At 35.5% G+C, this 19264-nt stretch overlaps 1 protein-coding gene across 4 annotated transcripts; it reads left to right on the forward strand.

Moving 5' to 3' along the window:
* The first annotated feature begins 524 nt into the window (after positions 1-524).
* LOC126371809 (transmembrane protein 120 homolog) lies at positions 525-19237 on the forward strand. Of its 4 annotated transcripts, XM_050017172.1 has the most exons (9): positions 525-717; positions 1735-1853; positions 7393-7572; positions 9595-9687; positions 11613-11830; positions 12378-12601; positions 13012-13101; positions 16829-16981; positions 19026-19237. In XM_050017172.1, the coding sequence occupies exons 1-9, from the start codon at positions 655-657 to the stop codon at positions 19068-19070; spliced, it is 1185 nt and encodes a 394-aa protein (XP_049873129.1). In that variant the 5' UTR covers positions 525-654; the 3' UTR covers positions 19071-19237. The 4 variants fall into 4 exon arrangements, with proteins under 4 accessions (XP_049873129.1, XP_049873131.1, XP_049873130.1 ...); XM_050017174.1 differs by lacking the exon at positions 16829-16981 and having other exon boundaries at positions 526-717; XM_050017173.1 differs by lacking the exon at positions 13012-13101 and having other exon boundaries at positions 526-717.
* The last annotated feature ends 27 nt before the right edge of the window (positions 19238-19264 follow it).

Raw genomic sequence — 19264 nt, forward strand, 5'->3', positions numbered from 1 at the left:
TTCTGGAATAAAAGATACCTACCATGAAACACCATGTTTTCCTTGTAGAACATGCCTAAACCATAGACAAACTACTCTCGAAATGTGATAAAAAAACGCAACTAACAGCAGTGACGTGGCTTTTTGGCGGGAGGCGGGAACGGGACAGTTGCTTTCTTCATTGAATAATCTAAATAATTAATACGAAGTGGTGTTTTGTGGTTAATGATCGCATTAAGTTAGTCGGAAGACATTCGCGAGTGTTATTATATTGGAGTATTCAATAAACAAAGTGTATCTGCCTATTTTCGCTTCGTGTCAGGAAGCCGCTTCATAACTCAAAAGTTTATGCGGACTTTTGAGTTAATTCGTTTGGGGTTCGGAGTAGGAGTCTACTCCGAGGGTGGGGGCTTAGGTTTCATCATCATCACCTTTCATCATTTCATTAATCATCAAGAAAAAAATACGTCAGACATGGCTGTATGGGCATAGTTCCCTTTGCCTTACCCTTCGGGGAAAACCAAACCAAAAAAAAAAAAAACAGCAGTGACGTGCGATTGACAGTTGAAAATGACAACGACATCCGACCAGCCGTAGACGGTGGTGAAACGCGGAGTTTTGTCGAATTTTACCTCAGATTTATAACTAATTTGTGCATTTTATATTTGATCGAAAATGGATGTCGAAGAGTGTTTGAAAGAGTGGGAGGATTTACTAACTGATTACAAACGTTTGGAGGTAATGTCGTTTTAAGTCTTACATTATCACATTATTCTGTATTTTACGTTTTATTTATGTATTTAGTCATCGTTCAAAGTTGTATCCGGTGTATAGATATCCTCTAACCTATAATTTGATCTTGAAAACTGTTTTTATTGGGAAAAATATTGAGTGAAAGTATGTTCTAATGACTGTGGATATACGTGTGTTCTAGAAGCGTGTCTCGTTATATTTGACTACTTGACGGAAATCGATGTTGTGTTACTGTTTACACATCGCACAGATCTTCTGACTTTACACTTTAAACCTCAAATTCTAAGGAGTACACAGTCTCATGTACATAGTGACTGGTCCCAATTATAAATGTGGTAGAAGCTACCTTGTCGCTCTTAGATATTGAAGTAGGTACATTGCTTGTTGTTGAAGTAGCTTGCTGTTCTAACGTTAGGGTCAGTCTTATAATTTATTTGCCCTTCAACATAATGTCATTCATAACCACCACATGTCTATCTAATAGATTGATTATGTTAGAATGGGTATCTATTAATTATAATTTTGTTGATTTCTGTAATTCTGTTATGTGGACTACCTAGTTTAATTATAATCAGATAACAGATTAAATAAGTACAGTGGGGCCTTAGTGTATTGTAATAATATTTTAAGACATTGAACTTTGAAAAAAAATCTCATTGTTGTTTACACTTACATTGGTGAACACCTTTTTGTAACATCACAATCTGATGTGATTTTTGTCAACAAAAACCTCGTAACAGACACACTAGTTTGAATCCTGGAAAATAAAAACGTAGTCTCAGTTTTTACATGGAATAAAAATAGTGTACCCATTTCAAACTTTTGTTTAAGAAAACAATGTTGCAAAACATTGACATCTAACGTAATTTGTCCATTAAAAACTAATTTACTAATTGATTACACATCTAACACATGATAAACTACAAATAGGCATATAGGTATAAAAAATTGTCAACTTTATTCCTTTTCTACAATCACATTATTATTATTTTATGTTTCCAGACTGTAAATAAGCAGTATGCAACGAAACTGGAGGAAGTTGGTGAGCTCCAGGCAACATGCATGAAGGAGCTGAACCACCAGAGATACCGCATGTCCGTTATCACCGGGGCACTCAGAAGGTCAGACTTATTACTGCATTTGTCTAAAGCTTATTTATTAAGTGTTATCGCTTGTTTATCTTCATACTTCTAGCTGCGATTCCGCGATTGTTATTTAGATGACAATTTGAATAATTAATTTGAATTATAGTAATCTTAAATTACTTCTCAAGAGGGTGTTTTTGGCCATAGATGTTTGACAGCTTGTTATCAAATTTCTTTATTGAAATTATTAGTATAACTGACTATTTATAATACTAAAAGATAAAATACTTACTCTCAGTTAATATCATTAAGACCTATTATGCCAACAAAAAATGATAATGAAACAGAAATGTATTTTTATTCAAAAATAAATAATTATCTCACAATGTAAAATATTTTGCAATACAGTGCAATGTAATTCTTAATACTAATTAATTAACCAATTCATGTTATCAAATACATACTTCAAAATGGTGGGAAAATAATTACTATTCAAATAAGTCTTAAAAGTCACAATTTGTAGTCATTAATCTAAGTGTAGTTTTACATTTTTAATAAGTTTGATAAAAATGTAAGTGATTGATATATAAGCTAACACTAGGTCCGTAAGTTTGAAATCTTTAAATAAAGCTAATTCTTTAGAATGAAAACATGCAATATAAAAAAGTAGTGCTATAATTCTCTTGTGATGATTCACTGATAAAAGGAAATAAAAGTCTAAAGGGTATAGCGAGGTAAGGAAGACGAAATGGCCCCCATGGCCCATGACGGAATTATCATTTGTATTGGTATTGGCACTCTAAAAGAATACGAAATGTAAGGTCGTTGACCTCTGACCTTGACCTGTCTTTGAGATATTCGAGAAAGTTCGTACGCGCGCCGAGTTTTTTCAAAAATTTTTTTCCGAAAAACTATAAAAGCTAGAAGGATGGGACCAATTGCGTATAATTAGGGATACTTTGAAAAATATTCTGTATTTTTTTCAGAGTTCTGGTGAAATGACAACTGTGCAAAATAATTAAACAAAATATAAATATATTTTTTTAGTACTGTTCTATTATGTTTACCGCGCCAAAAAAAATATATAATACTCTTTGATTTATATACTTACACCACACAAAAACTGATCAAAATCAAAGAGGCGCTTCTTGAGTAATTATGAATTTACTTAGTGTGCGTACGGCTGGTAGGAACTAATTAAAGAGGTCGTTTTTAGATTAATTATTATAATTACATGTTAAACAGAATTTTAATCATCATCATCACTATTTTCATTTATTACAACATTGATTGCATCATTTGAAAATATTTTCGACAGAATTTCAGCAGGACGTAAAATGCGAGATAGATATCTCGCATGAGCTAAATAATATAATTATTACACTTGCGATATATGAAAATCGACTTGCGAAAATCGTATTTTGGGCAAAAGAAAACCCATTTATGCAAACTCTTTACAATCTGTACTACGAACGGGTTTATAGTTGATTTTGCTGGGCCAATTTATGGTACGGAAAATGATGCCACTATTATGAAGAAAGTGCTACAGGATGCTAAACTTAAAACTCTAGTTCGTAGTACAAATTGTAAACGGTTTGCATAAATGGGTTTTCTTTTGCCCAAAATACGATTTTCGCAAGTCGATTTTCATATGCCGCAAGTGTAATAATTATATTACTTAGCTCATGCGAGATATCTATCTCGCATTTTACGTCCTGCTGAAATTCTGTCGAAAATATTTTCAAATGATGCAGTCAATGTTGTAATAAATGAAAACAGTGATGATGATGATTAAAATTATGTTTAACATGTAATTATAATAATTAATCTAAAAACGACCTCTTTAATTAGTTCCTACCAGCCGTACGCACACTAAGTAAATTCATAATTACTCAAGAAGCGCCTCTTTGATTTTAATCAGTTTTTGTGTGGTGTAAGTATATAAATCAAAGAGTATTATATATTTTTTTTGGCGCGGTAAACATAATAGAACAGTACTAAAAAAATATATTTATATTTTGTTTAATTATTTTGCACAGTTGTCATTTCACCAGAACTCTGAAAAAAATTCAGAATATTTTTCAAAGTATCCCTAATTATACGCAATTGGTCCCATCCTTCTAGCTTTTATAGTTTTTCGGAAAAAAAATTTTGAAAAAACTCGGCGCGCGTACGAACTTTCTCGAATATCTCAAAGACAGGTCAAGGTCAGGGGTCAACGACCTTACATTTCGTATTCTTTTAGAGTGCCAATACCAGTACAAATGAAAATTCCGTCATGGGCCATGGGGGCCATTTCGTCTTCCTTACCTCGCTATACCCTTTACCAACTGCAAACATTTGAAATCTTTTTGATATTGTTATGTTAATATGTTAACTTATGACATAGACAGAGTAAATAGGAAGAGTAAGTTGAAGTCTTGACACAACATGTAGCAAGATTTATCATTTACGTTTTGTTTGAGATAAGTATGATGTCTTACTTTAGCGCGATAGAATTGTCCATTACGTTACACACAATACTATAACATACACACATAAGGTCACGCTTATATCCCCGTCGGTGTAGGTAGAGACCATGAAATTCCACTTACTATGATCCTGACACCACCTTCACTTAAAACATCACACAGTGTGATCTGTCTATCCATTTAGATATGTTGATGATAACTAGCATAATGTATTGTAAGTTTTTAGTCATATCCCAAACCCTATGTGGAAAAATCACTCTTTAACTAGTGAATGTTAACAAAATATTGTGTTTTTATACACAGATTTGCCTTTAACAGAAGGCGGTAAAGAGCCTACGAATGTTCCCATTCCGGGTTGATTACTATTAGCTAATGATACCCAAAGATTTTCAACTTAATTTCACGATAAATAAGTACTAGACCGAAGACATGCCGTCAGTTTTACGTGTCCTGGGAATTTTTATGTGAAGTAATTCCTTATCATCTGATAAATGAAACATTATATACATAATGTTCCCTGTATAAATGGGTTTTGAATGTAGCAATAAATTATTGTGAGATTATAAAAGAAAACAGATAAGAATAGGATACGGTGGAGCTAAAGTGATAACGTATCGGCGATTGAGGGAATCATTACTGGTTGCGATACACGAGTTCCTTACATAACACAAGTCCATTACGACAGGGCATAAGGAAACTAGGTAGCGTGCTTAAGAGCTTGACATTATAACACGCCATAACACGCATTATGTTATGTCATGCGATTTTTGTTTCCTTTTCTCTCGGCCGTTATGACGAGAAAATGCATCGAGTACGTGAGCGTGTATGTATGTCCGCTGTCCGGTACTTGGAGTCGTAAATGTCTCGTATATGTTTTATGACCTCAACGGCTGCAGAGGCGGAGATGGGAGCCATCGGTACGGCAATGCAGGACGGAAGGGGCATGTCACAGGGACTGTAACCTAGAACCTGACAGAGGGCAGCAGTAACTGTCAGTACTATTCAGAGGCAGAGGACAGGAGTCCTAGTATGGCTTTGTAATAGACTACTCTGGGCGCCATCCCACTCGCGTCAGACAGAGTACTGCGGGGCGGAAGGCAAGAGGGAAACCACTGCCCTATTTTTCCCTAAAAAAGTAGCATGGAGAGTATTTTACAGAAATGCTGCACCGACAAGAGCGTGGCTCTTAAATTGATGATGATGATGATGTTTTATTACATAAACACTATGAACGTTATATACGTTACCCGAGATATCCCTGTTTGGGAAACACGTGACTTACATCGTAGTGTCACAGGTTCGTTTCGGGCACGACTTTATGAGTTAGAATTACTGTTCGGATCGTAGATAATTGATATCACGCGGTTTCCAGGATTTGTGTCCGGTTAATAGTAATAGGCTCGCCCCTATTACATGGCTCTTAAACATAGTTGGCGAGGAATGGGTTGTCTTCTTCTTATCGTGTGGGTTGTCAGGCGGAATACCAGCCTCATCAACCCTGGTGTCAAGGTTATGATTGAGCCGCCCAAGGCCCCTGACGTGGCTCATGTAACGATTACTCACTTACATCAGTAAAGAGTAACCGGGACCAACGGCTTAACGTGCCTTCCGAAGCACGGATCATCTTACACCGGCCCCGGGTTCGAATCCCGGTGGGGACATATTACCAAAATCACTTTGTGATCCCTAGTTTGGTTAGGGCATTATAGGCTGATCACCTGATTGTCCGAAAGTAAGATGAGTAAGATGGGGATATTGTTGTGATGCTATGTTATGTTACTATCACGGGAAAATGCATCGAGTATGTGACCGTGCACGTAATGTCCAGTTTGGAGTCGTAAATGTCTCGTATGGGTTTTATTATATGAATACTTTGAACGTACCCAATGAATGCAACATGAACGGCCTAAAGCGTTACGTAAAACTTAGGAAATCGCGTGGAGTGTCGCATATTTGGAATTTGGACTTGTTTTTTAAAGTTTGAGCACTGTATGTCAGGACAGGTGTTGTTCTGTCGATAACTTATTACTCCACCCTGATCAAAATAGGGGCGTGGTTGCGAGCTGTGCTTGCTTAAGCATTTCTTCTGACAACCATGAATGTGATTGTAAGGTTTTTGCATTCGATTCGCCACTCTTCTTTCCATGAAGAAAAACGAAGAAAACACGAATTAAATACGTGAGTTTTAGGCTGTCCTTAAAAGCGGTTAAGGTTGATGAAATTACGGTATCAATTTAATTATCCAATAGGAAATCGGTACCGTAATTTCATACCAGAAGCGTAACCTACATCTTAACCGCTATCAAGCTAAACTTAGATAGTTCACTACCCGAGTTACGTTGATATATGGACGCAATAGATAATGCAACAAAACAATTGGTTATTTCCTCTGGTTATAGGGGCTTACTATCGTAGCATACAATTGCAGCGATTGGAGCAATCATAAAAACTTTAGAAAAATACTCATATATACTCTCTTATATATATACTACAGACTAACCAATAAAAAAAAAATTAACGGTGACAATCAAGTAAAATTGAATGCAATTATTAAATTATTCGATTGAACTTTGCTTGGCTGTCAAATACATAACAAGTGTTCACCGCTCGTTTATGTTTTATTAGTAAGACTTAAGGCAAAGTATAGGTATGTATGTAGCATGACAGGAATAAACACAATACGATAACATAGGTTTACATAAAGATAATATTACGCTTCTAATCGTTAATCGGGCGGACAAACCGACATGTTTGGGGTAAAGTTTAAAAAAAATAATAAGTATAGTTTTTAAACTATATGTATAGTTTAAAAACTCTATCTTTATTTAACATAGGACGTAAATTCTCAGAATTTAAAAATGAGAATGGTTGATAAGGACGGGAAGGAGTGTGTCAGAATCGAAGTAAATGTAATTCCATAGTTTCTGCTTACCCCGGTAGGAAATAGGAGTGAGTTTATGCATGTATGAAAAGGACGAAAGACGAAAACGAATCTACTCCTTTTTTGAAATCGGATGAAAATGATTTCCTTTGGCGTTACAGGTACCTTACTTAATTCATTTAATGTTAAATAATACATAAAATGTTGTTATTTTAATCTACAGATTGGATAAGAAAGGCAAAGGATCGTCAAAAGATGAGCGCGTGGCCAACTTGGAGAAGGAGATCATGAAAAGGAAAGCGATGCTGCACGAAATAGAAGCGACCCTGCCCAAACAGAACAGTCTGTATCTGAAAATCATACTAGGCAACGTTAACGTCTCTATCCTCAACAAAAATGACAAGTAAGTACTTGCAACTTGCGTGGATTTTGTGTTATATCTCTCCATTCCAATGAGGATTGGTGGTGATGTCTGTCCAACTTAGTGGACACAGTTGGCAATATTGCTTTTTGTATTTATAGCACCCGTGCTTAGGGACGTCGACATAGTAATATTACAGATCACAAATCTGAATACACAGGATGAGCACCCGATGGTGTAATGATTGACTTTCCAGGCTACATTCCGCAAAAATAATATAATATTGATAACACCCTCGTCCCGCCTTAACAAGAGCTGCGGGTTCAAATCTCGCCAGAGCAGCAACGCATTTAAGCAAAAATATGGGCCTCCACCCCGCCTTCACCAAAAACTACCAGGGTGGAACAAACGGACTCTTGAGATAAATAGGAACATTGGTTAGACAATAAGGAAGCAAAAGTGGAATCTTAATTTCCTACCAATGTGTGCTGAAATTTTATTACTAGCAACACTGCTACCCTGACTGGGGCCTGAAAATCAGGATTAGCTCTGAAAATGCGGGGCCCCCACCATAAGTGTAGCTTAGGCCCACAGACCTTAAATGCTGCGCTGCGTCCGAATCAGAATATTTCGATCTCTATTTGATAATTGCTGAATTTTTCAAGACGCATAAAAGATTATAGGCTTTCAATTGTTAACGATTAGGGTGAATCTCAAAACACCGGTATCAATATATCGGTGATAAATGATGTTGATCATTACCGTGAACGCAAAAATATTCTAGAAACTCTTGTCTTGCAAATATCCAGTTAGAAGTTACGTAAGCTGTAACTGGATATTTGCATAAAGCCGAGAGCTTGTAGAATATTTTTGCGTTTACGGTAATAATATTGACTTCCGGCGTTCGAAGAACCCACTACTTCGAAGAAGTTGAATGTCCATAGTCTTTTCTATTCGCTTTGTGTTTTCTGTTAGCCTATTATTAAGTACAAATCTTTTAATTTGTACTGTCCACGGTAGACTGCGTCACGTGTCCTTGTAGGTACTTATTTTTTTTATGGATATATCGTAATCATAATCATTTATTGCGTTCCACATGGTAGAAGGTTGGTAACATTAGGTGAGCAACACATAATGGACACGGATTGGGCACAGTCATTTTAAAAGAGAGTTATAGTTTCATATTTTTAGTTTTAAACATATTAAATAAGAATAAGTTAGACATTTTAAAGAAACTTTAAAAATAATAATAAAATGTCATTAAAAAACTCCTGCAGGGCATCACTTTTGTCACTTAAGTACTGTTTTAAGCTTCTTTTGAAATTATTTAAATTGGTGATGTCTTGCAACGCTTTTGGGATCTTATATTATATATTTTTACAGACATGGCGAATGGGCCTGATAAAAGTTATATAATCACTTAGAGACTTTTTATATTCGGTTATAAACATTAATAGGTTTAATTATTGTAATTAGTGTACTCTGACGCCGGGGTTGATGAGGTTGGTAATCCACCTCGTAGCCCACACTATAAGAGAAGAACAAGTGTACCTATCATTTAAAACTTTAGACTTTGGAACAGTGTATTGAACTATTGATTCATTAAAACGAGCTTACATTTCTTATTTGGTTCAAAGAGCAGTAGAGCAATATACCTATGATAATAATATGACTAATAAATAATTAATGAACTATGCTCTGTCCGTGCGCACTTCGTAGATAGAAAACATGCCCCAGCTATGACTAATTGATGCACTGATATCTTTTTATTAAATTCGTGGTTTTATGCAATCCTGAGAATATAGTTACATATAATAAAAATATTAAAATAAAATATATAGTCGAATATTATTATATTATTTTCTAATTGCTAAAGTAACTCTTGTCTGTCTGTTACGCTTTCACGCCAATACTACTAAACCGATTTTGATGAAATTATGTACAGAGTTAGGTAGACCTTAGAAAAGAACATAGGATAGTTTTTATATTATTTTGGAGTCCATTAAACGTGCTGCGAGGGATAAACGAAATCTAGTTAATTATAAATGTGTTTTATTATTTCAGATTCAAGTACAAAGATGAATATGAGAAGTTCAAGTTGATTCTGAGCGCGATTGCGTTCGTGTTAGCCGTTATGAACCTGTACATAGACTTTAGGTGAGTATCATATAATTATACAATACTTACAACTACCACGGAATTCCACTTACTACAATCCTGACTCACCACTTTCTCATCTTCCCCTCGCATCAAAGATAAAGGAGTATCATATCACAGGGTACCTTATACATACATAAACTGATGCGCGCCACACCTAAAAGGATGGACAGGCAGAACCAAACACACGTTATCAAAAGAAATTGCAGTCACTTTTGATACGAAGCTAATTAGCCCGTAGCCTTTAGAATGGCTCATCATGTTAATACTTATGTGTTTGTTGTGTTGAGATAATAGAGAAGATAACCACTTTTTTTAAGACAAGCAGATAATCGTGTAGTTTCCTAGGTCAAAGATAAATTATGAAATTCTGATTACTAAAGAAAGACAGGTCTAAAGGTGACAAGAAACGTTTTCTTTTTTCTATTTAACTTATTCATGAATTTTAATAAAGAAAAATGTAATATTAATGTGCGACATTTTGTCACGTCTTTCTTTAACGTCACAGGTTGCTTTTTCATGCACATTCGATAGTAATTTTGAGTTTTGACGTTTAGTAAAAAGTAACTGATTTGACTAGTCCAAATTGTACTGTATTCATGTGTTATGTCTGATTGTTGAAATTCTAGTTCTGTGCAATAAAATATATATGATTTGACTAGTTAGAAAATACCCTATTATAATAGGTGTACCCCCATAATGCACAGAGGTATGATCGGCGTTTGGTGTCACACCACATTTAGATTAAATTGCCTCTACGAGTTCCGGAACTCTATAGTCCCGAGATGTGGAAACGGCTTTCAAATGAATATTTATTTATTATATACCGTAAAGCGAAAGTTGGTGGTAGGGCTGGCAGAGGAAAACCTAGAAGGACGTACATTGACCAAATTCGACATGTCCTTAGAAAAGGTTCAGTACGATCTACTCTAAACCGCGTGCGTGTGTGAAACGATGAATGTGGAGGAAGCAAGAGAAGTGTATCAGGATCGAAGCAAATGGAATTCCATAGTCCCAGCTTACCGGTGTACCTATGTATGTATGTACGGCGTGACTTTATGTATGTATGTAATACAGCTAATAGATGAACGTATTCTATGTTTTTGATTCGCTCTCAGTACAGAAACAACAATCTTATTATAGGTAATGCAACAAAAATAGGTAAGTTTATAGTTGTATACTTGCTTTGTCAATAGCTTTTCTACACGGTCGTATAAAACATACAATGAAGCAATAATGTTCAATGTAGACATACTGCATTACGGAACGTGTTTACTTCGAAAATTGGCATCAGTATTGGTCGTTTTTTTTAATTTATGTTCTTCATGATTTGTCTTCTATTCATTACTGTATTGTACTGTTGAGTTGTTTTAACGATATAATGAATGACTTTGTTGGGGTTTCGTAATTTTAAAGAAAAATATAGATGTTCTTCAGAATTTCATAACAGTTTCAAACTTGGGTATTTAAAGTATTACTAGTGCGTCCAGCAAATGTCGTTGAAGATAGCTTACATAATAATATCATTTTAAAACATAGCATGAATAGCCTGTACACACTGCTAGGCATAAGCCTCCCCCCAATCAACCGGTGGGGTCTGGAGCATACGTGAGCATACATACACACACGCATAAAACACAATACAGTAAATACAAATACATTTTTTTTTTTACTTGACTTAATGTAGGCGTCAAAATCAGCCAAGATGAGACCACCCTGGCTGGCAGCGCTGGATCTACAGAGGAGTAGGGCCACATAAAACTTATACATTTAATGGGTGGCCATAAACGTCATTTTTATAACATTAAATTAGGTATATTTCGGTGGCCGTAAACTGATCGACAAAAACCCAACTATTGAGTTCTCGCTTTTCCACATGTAATCTTCTAGAACGTGCAATAACAAAAACTGTTTTTTTGTTCCAGGCCGTTACAGCTGATCCTGATCTTCCTGCTCGTATGGTACTACTGCACGCTGACGATCCGCGAGAGCATCCTGAAGGTGAACGGGTCCCGCATCAAGGGGTGGTGGCGGCTGCACCACTTCGTGTCCACGGTCGTCGCTGGTATACTGCTCATCTGGCCGCAGAACGAGCCCTGGAACATCTTCCGGCACACCTTCATGTGGTTCATTGCTTATATCAGTGAGTATATCATATTACTTTGAATTCATATTTGGTTTATAGATAATCGATATCACATGGTTTTCAGGATTTGTGCCCTGTTAATGCTAATAGGCTCCCTTTTAACATAGTATAGCGGGTATACAGGGTGTTAGTGACATCGTAACGAATACTGAGGGGGATGATTCAGACCATGATTCTGAGTTGATATCAAGAGGAATTTTCCGTCGCAAAATTCATGTTATTTTTTTAGTTTTTTAAATTATTTTTAAATCTTTACTTTTGCGGTGGAAAATTCCACTTGATATTAACTCAGAATAATGAGCCGAACCATCCCTCTCAATATTCGTTACGATGTCACTAACACCCTGTATATATTATGGACCAAGTAAAAAATCCCACTATGAGAGTTCATTGACACAAGTTCTATGTCCAATTCGGGACAATATACTATCGGGTTATGTTTTATTAGTCCAAATATTTGGAACCAGCGACAAGGAAAGCATCTCCTTTACAAAAGACGACGTTGTTCATCAAAACTTATTTGAAATATAACATTATTTTTCAGGTGTAGTACAATACATGCAGTTCAGATACCAAAGCGGAGTTCTGTACAGACTAAAAGCGCTGGGCGCTAGGCATAACATGGACATTACCATTGAAGGATTCCACTCGTGGATGTGGCGCGGACTCTCATACCTACTCCCCTTCCTCTTTGGAGGGTATATATTCCAGCTGTACGTCGCTTATTCGCTATACCAACTGAGCTATCACCCTGAAGCTACTTGGCAGGTATGTGATCTTTTATATTATTCTACTTCTAAACAAATATGGCGGAAAATTTTGGATTTATTTTAAAGTTATAATTATTAGATTAGTGCAATTTTTCAAATTAATTTATTTTCTATTTTTACCCGCCATATTTGTTTCATTTGGAGATTCGAAAATAGATTATTAATACCAAAAAACAAGAGAACTAAACAGCGATACAGTCGATGCAATCGAAAGACCTTTCATGTTAATCTACTTTATATATTGAGATTATTTTCATTCCTCATCTGATTTCCTTTAACACGCTGTTTATATCTCATGTGTACCAGGCAATAGTACTTAAAATCTCATATTATTCCCTTACATAAACCTTTATCGAACTGAAAAGTCCCTCATATAAACCATATTTCCCCATAACAAACAAACAACAGGTGCCAGCGTTAAGTATGTCGTTCCTTCTCCTCGGCATCGGAAACACGGCGACGACATTGATGGTGATACCACAGAAACTGAACGAACAGGTACCTTTGGAGTCTTGCGACTGAGCCGTGACCCTGCATTACCAGCTCTGTGTGTACTAGTAATGTTACGCTATTCCTATATAAAGTCCTTGAAATGTAAACAAAATCCTAGAGTAGTCTAGTGTATATATACGAACGGACAAAACCGTAGAGTTTAGTGAACAAGTCACAAGTCTATAAATAGGTTCGTCTTTCACTTATTTTTATTGTAAGACAGAGATGCGTTATCTCTTAGTTTGGCAATGTCACGCTAATCTGTCAAACTGAATCAACAACATGACTCTTTTTGCTCAATTGTTATTTGCAAGATAAAGTTTAAAATGTTTCTGTTGCTGTAACTGGCATTTATACACAAAGCTTTTGTTTACATTTAAGGACATTTATATTAAAATGAACCATAGATAAATGTGCCACTCTAATAGGGTGAATACTGATCTCTGCTGTTGATAATTTTATTTCTATGATGATGGAAGATCATTCGCCGATAAATTGTAATCTAAAGTCGTATTGCATCAGTGTATGGTGGATGGAACACTTAAATAAGGAATATCCATACTAGTGCCAAAGTTATATACATTACTACTGCTAGTGGTTATTATTACAAGACAGGGTTGCCAGACATATATTTGAATTCTCCCATTTCCTATAAAAAAAAACGGCTTAACGGCCGAAGTCGTCGATTTCAGTTCCCGTCAAATTGGTGAGGCAAGATCTGGACTGGGTGATACAATGAAAAATTTCATGTAGAAAATAATCCTAATCATTCTTGTTTCCCCGAAAATTCCTCAATAAGTTTTTTTTTCCTTTCCGAAACCCCTCTATTTGGCAACCCTGTTACAAAGTTTTTTTAGGTTCTGGTTTGGTCTTTTACAAATAAAAAAATAAATAAAACTATAAATTGTGTAAAGGGACAATGACGGAAATCAATCTATGTTGGGGCTCATATCATATGAATAGAAATCACCCTTAAAAGTAATCAATCGTCTATTTAATGGTGGAATACGTAAAAATATACTATGAACTATTGGCGAGTGTTCATTTGTTGATCAGTAGGTACTTAAATAGAAAAAAAAAATATTCTGAATTCTACATTATCTAGTGTTTTCAACGCAACGGTCAATACTCCTACTAGAGTGGCATTATAGTAGTGTAATAGATAATATTGATTGCAGTAGTTTTCGAATTTTTACTGTGGACCAACCTTCGTTCCATTAGTGTGTAGTGGAATACGTTTTTTGTTTATTTTTCGAATACCTGATCTGAATAACAGTTTGGCAAAAAATAGTAGAAAGCTGACACAGGCAGAATTGTATTTTTTCATATGACAATATTTTTTGATGTCCGTGCAATTTACAACAATTTCAAAAAACTCTGTTTTCTACTTGTTTTGCCAAACTGTAAAAGCATGTAAAATACAAGAAAAGCAAATATTTGATCATTTCTTATAGCAACAATATTTGTTTAAACTGTTCTTGAATAAATATCTAAATTGATCTTTGTTGTGGGTAAGTTTTAAGTTAATATAGTATTTATTACTATTTATTAAAACATTTTAGTGTGCAATTATATTGTGTCAATGTCAAAAAAAGTTTTAATAATGTGAGAAGGATTAATTATTAATTATTTTGGGTGGTAAATGGTAACGGACATCACATATTTATATTTCAACTGACTCATAGTGCCAATAGGAATATATTTTTCATGTTCCAACTAATAATGTTTTATACTAGCATCACTTATACATACGTTTACTATCTTTCCATTTTATGTATAGTATGCAAATGTACACTCATATGTACAGCCGTGGTACCTCTCACTTTGAGGTCGCAGGTTCGAATTCAGCACAGGCCTAAATCAATGATTGTCGAATTTGTTTTCGAATTCATGTTTGGATCATAAATGATTATCACGTGCTCAGCGTGAAACCCTCGTGAGGAAACCCACATTCCCGAGAAATGCATTTACGGAGGTATGTGACCTAACCTGTATTGGGCTGGTTTTCGCTTCGCGGGCTGGAAGATCAGACAGGCAGTCGCTTCTGTAAAAAACCGGACCTGTCAAATCTTCAGGTTAGATAAGCGGACCCTGTGAAAAATGGGCTAATGCTAGAGAAATGATGATGTAAATACTCATACAGTGGAAAGCGTAAAGATAGATTATTATGGAGGAAAAGTTTACCACCGGCTTACCAATAAATATAAACAAGCGGTTAACGTGTGTTTAAATCTTTGACAGCCAAGCAAAGTGTAATCAAATGATTTGATAATTGGATTAAATATTGCTTGGCTCTTAAATTAAACACACGTTCACCGCTTGTTTATTTTTTAGATTCAAATATTTTACTGCGTTCCATATGGAAATACATACTTGGTAACATTTATGATGAAAATGATAAGTAACGCAATATATGCAATCGAATTTATACTCTAGTCAGGATTGATATTGGTTTGGCTTTGACAATCACACCAAAATACAGTCACATCACACATGGTAATTCCTCCACAATGCTCTAGCTTTATAGTAACAGTATAATGTTATTGCATGAACGAATATAGTTTGCATGTGTTCAATTATTATAATAGACATCTGAAGATCTGAATATGCATGTTAAATGGTCGATATTAAACCGAATTTGAATTCTCTTAGCAGCATGCAGTTATGACGTAAATTTTATTTATGACGTACTAGTGCCGTTTTCATAATAGGGTTAGAATTTTTCGCTAAAAGATTTTGGAATTGGAATTTTTACAGTGTGTAGAGGAGTACCAGTTCTAATCTCACCTTATTTTAAATTAGAAACCTATTTGTTAGATACCAAAGCTCAGAGGCGTGAGTCATGATCCAATTTTCACATACATTATATTATGACAGGTTAGTATTTAAATTTGTTTTATATATCGAATAGAGTGAGAATTCTTTTTAATAATAACGTGTTGTGTACTCAGGAATAATTTGCATTTAGTGTAAAATGGAACGCACAAAATGTATTGTACTTGGCAACTTAAGAGAGACTATTGTAATAGTTCGATAACTTATAGATATCTTAGTAATAGGCACTGTTAAGTTGCTGATATATTGAAAGTACTTTATCGTACTGTGTGTTTTAGTGGTGTATTGGTTAGAACGATAAACCTGACTTATTTGGTGGAAGCAAGATACTGTTTGTATATGGTTTTATTGAATGGGGTTTGGGTGTATAATGTATATAAAAACCAAGAATATATGTAATATGCGTAAATGTTAACAAGGAGTTCGAAATAAAACTATTAAGTTTGTGGATGATCTTATGGGTATAATTATGATAAGCTTAGCGTGACCGTCCGTTTGTCGACGATGACTTAGATTGTAATCCAGCTTCAATTAATGGGACTAGTCATAATGATAACACGTTTGACTATTTGTTAATTTGCATATTAATGTGTGTGTATAAGTATACAATAAGCAATTCGAACGGCTCAAGAAGCTATAGTATTTTTCATACCAAAACTTAAATGTAATGAAACAAAATGAACTTCTTTAAATCCGATAACGCTTAGTAATACAGACTTGTATAATGTGATGTAATTTATTGTACTTAATGTGCTTTGTATAAATAATTTGATTTGCTTTACAACTTCCATTTGTAATTGTTATTGTTTCCGTACTTGATTAATAAACGTCGTTTTTCAGTTGCGAAACTGTTTGCTATTATTTTATTTACGTTTGTTTGTTTTGCGGTATTCGGCAGGTGTCTTACCTGGCGGGTTTGTTTCTTGTGTTGCACTGTTGCAACATGTACACGATACTGTCGACGTTGCGCAAGAAAACCAAGGGCGGGTTGAAACTGCGCTACAAGCTGCGAGCTATCGCGTACCGGCTGTCGAACGAGATCGCCATCCTGGTACGTCCCCGCTCTCCATTACACACTGATCGTCCCACCTTCCTCTACTGCGACACTAAGCTTGGTGTTCTACACTTATTCGGGTCGCCCGTAGTCACTAACTCTACCGCTGCTGAGTCGTATCGACAACGGACTTTCAGATTAGTTACAAACACACGAATATTAAAGAAGCTGGATGTACCTGGTAGACCTGACAGATTTACATGGCGTTAGTTAAGTCGACTGTAAATATAATCGAATGTGCGACTCGAATAAGTGCAAAGCATCATTTGTTACAAATGTTTTTATACCTTTATACAACAAGTGGTTAAGATGTGTGATGTCTGTTTTGTTCATTAGGCGAGTATTCGTGTCGCTAATCTCAAGAGTGAACTACCCGAAAACTTCCCATGGGATAACGTATAGTTTCACAAGATGTTAATCAAGCTAAATATATTTCAATATGTTGCTTTTTGAGCAATTATTTAGATGCGCTTTATTGTAATTTTGATTTTTATTTGGGGCACATTCTTTGTTAGCTTGCATTGGTCAGTCATTTGTCCTTACACGGACGGAAATACGTAAAGTTATTGAGCGACAGCTCTGAATGTTAAATTGTGTTGGTGGATTTAGCCTTGTATACATAGGTTCTAAGCTAGTATGCCATATACCAATGCAGTGATACACTTAGTTAGAATAGAATAAATACTGGTTGGAACTAAATACCTACTATAACAGAAAGTAAGAGAGATAATGGGCCAAATAGAGTGATAACAATGTGGTTACATTAACAGAGGTTTGCAACAGTTCCATTGCGGTGAATGGTATGGTGACGGTAAGTACTTACTTATATCTGCGATTTGCAAAGTAGTGTGGTAGCTTGTTGTGTCCCATTGCCGACGAGTAGCAAGTTAGTAATGTAGCTGTAACTAGTGGAAAAAATAACGTTCATTCGGTTGGTTTAGTACAGTACGTACAGGGCCTAATTTAAGCGGTTATTAAAAAACCAATCCATCGACCCCGATGCGTCTAGGTTACAGGCTTACGCGTCGAGATCAAGAAAATCGACGCTATGAGGCTCGCTCGAGATCGTGGTTACCATGGTTACGACCACTATAATTTGCTATTGGACTACACGATTCCCATCGCCAAGCCCGTTACCTTGGCGCATCGGGCGGGATGGATTGGCAAACCTTACAGCTTTACACACAAGACAAAGTTATGCTATGGAATGTGACTTCCTAACCCTATTTTAAGGTTAAGGTTTTTTTTTCTAACGGGGGGAATACGTTACCTTAGGTAAGTAAAGTATTTAGAGTTCTGTCGACGGGTGAGATGAGAAATGCCAGGCGATTACACTGCACACTGCAGCGAATTACCTATACGCTTAGCGTATCATCGATGAGTTAAATAAATGTGTGGACTCCTAAGCCGCACTCAACCGCAAATTGATTGAGGATTCATCGTCGGCAAAGGATTTGGAGTTGCATACATACATAAACTCACGCCCGTAATCCCTAATGGGGTGGGCAGAGCCACAAGTAAGCAAAGACAACTTTGCAGCCACTGTTTATGCAAAGTTTATTACTTAACATGAATATGACAAGGGATCAGCCTATCGCCCAAAACAATTGGATTTGAACTTCATAATTAGCTTGAAGATTTCGCCGGCAATGGGATAAACATGTTTTACATAGTGGTTGGTTATACGTTAATTGTTTGCAATGTGTCACTTGGTGTATCTGTAGTGATGTAGCTCTATGTGGTGTTTCACTATCAGTAATGTACAAGCTACTCATAACAAAATTGTTTAGTTGTGGTTTTAGCTTCTTTGTAAGGTGTTGTAGCATGTAATAGTTCAAAGATTAAACTTCGACCAATTCCTGTAACTGTACGGATAGTTGTGGTACCTTCCTACTTACTTTATATTTAAAATTCTTAACAATTTATGGTTACTACGGGTTCCCTACCTACTAACATGTAATAATCAATTACAATAACAAGTCGGGTGGAAGCACAAAAATTTGTACAGTCAAAGTCAATTTTTCATATTTTTTTATTACAGGAACAAAAATGGCGACAGAATAAAGTGGAAAACAAAACTGAGTAAGAATTTAGTTCTGTGATTAACTGTCTAATTGAATGAATGCATATTACTAATATCAATGTTTTTAAGTGTATAGATGAACATACAGTTTATATTTTCATATTTCATGGTGTTTGAATATATTCTAACAGTGTTAACATTATTTATGTAAATATAACTATTGCCAACAATACTGTTGTATTATTTATCATTGGCAG

This window comes from Pectinophora gossypiella, chromosome 13 (genome assembly GCF_024362695.1).
Source record: "Pectinophora gossypiella chromosome 13, ilPecGoss1.1, whole genome shotgun sequence".
In the NCBI taxonomy this organism is placed as follows: Eukaryota; Metazoa; Arthropoda; class Insecta; order Lepidoptera; family Gelechiidae; genus Pectinophora; species Pectinophora gossypiella.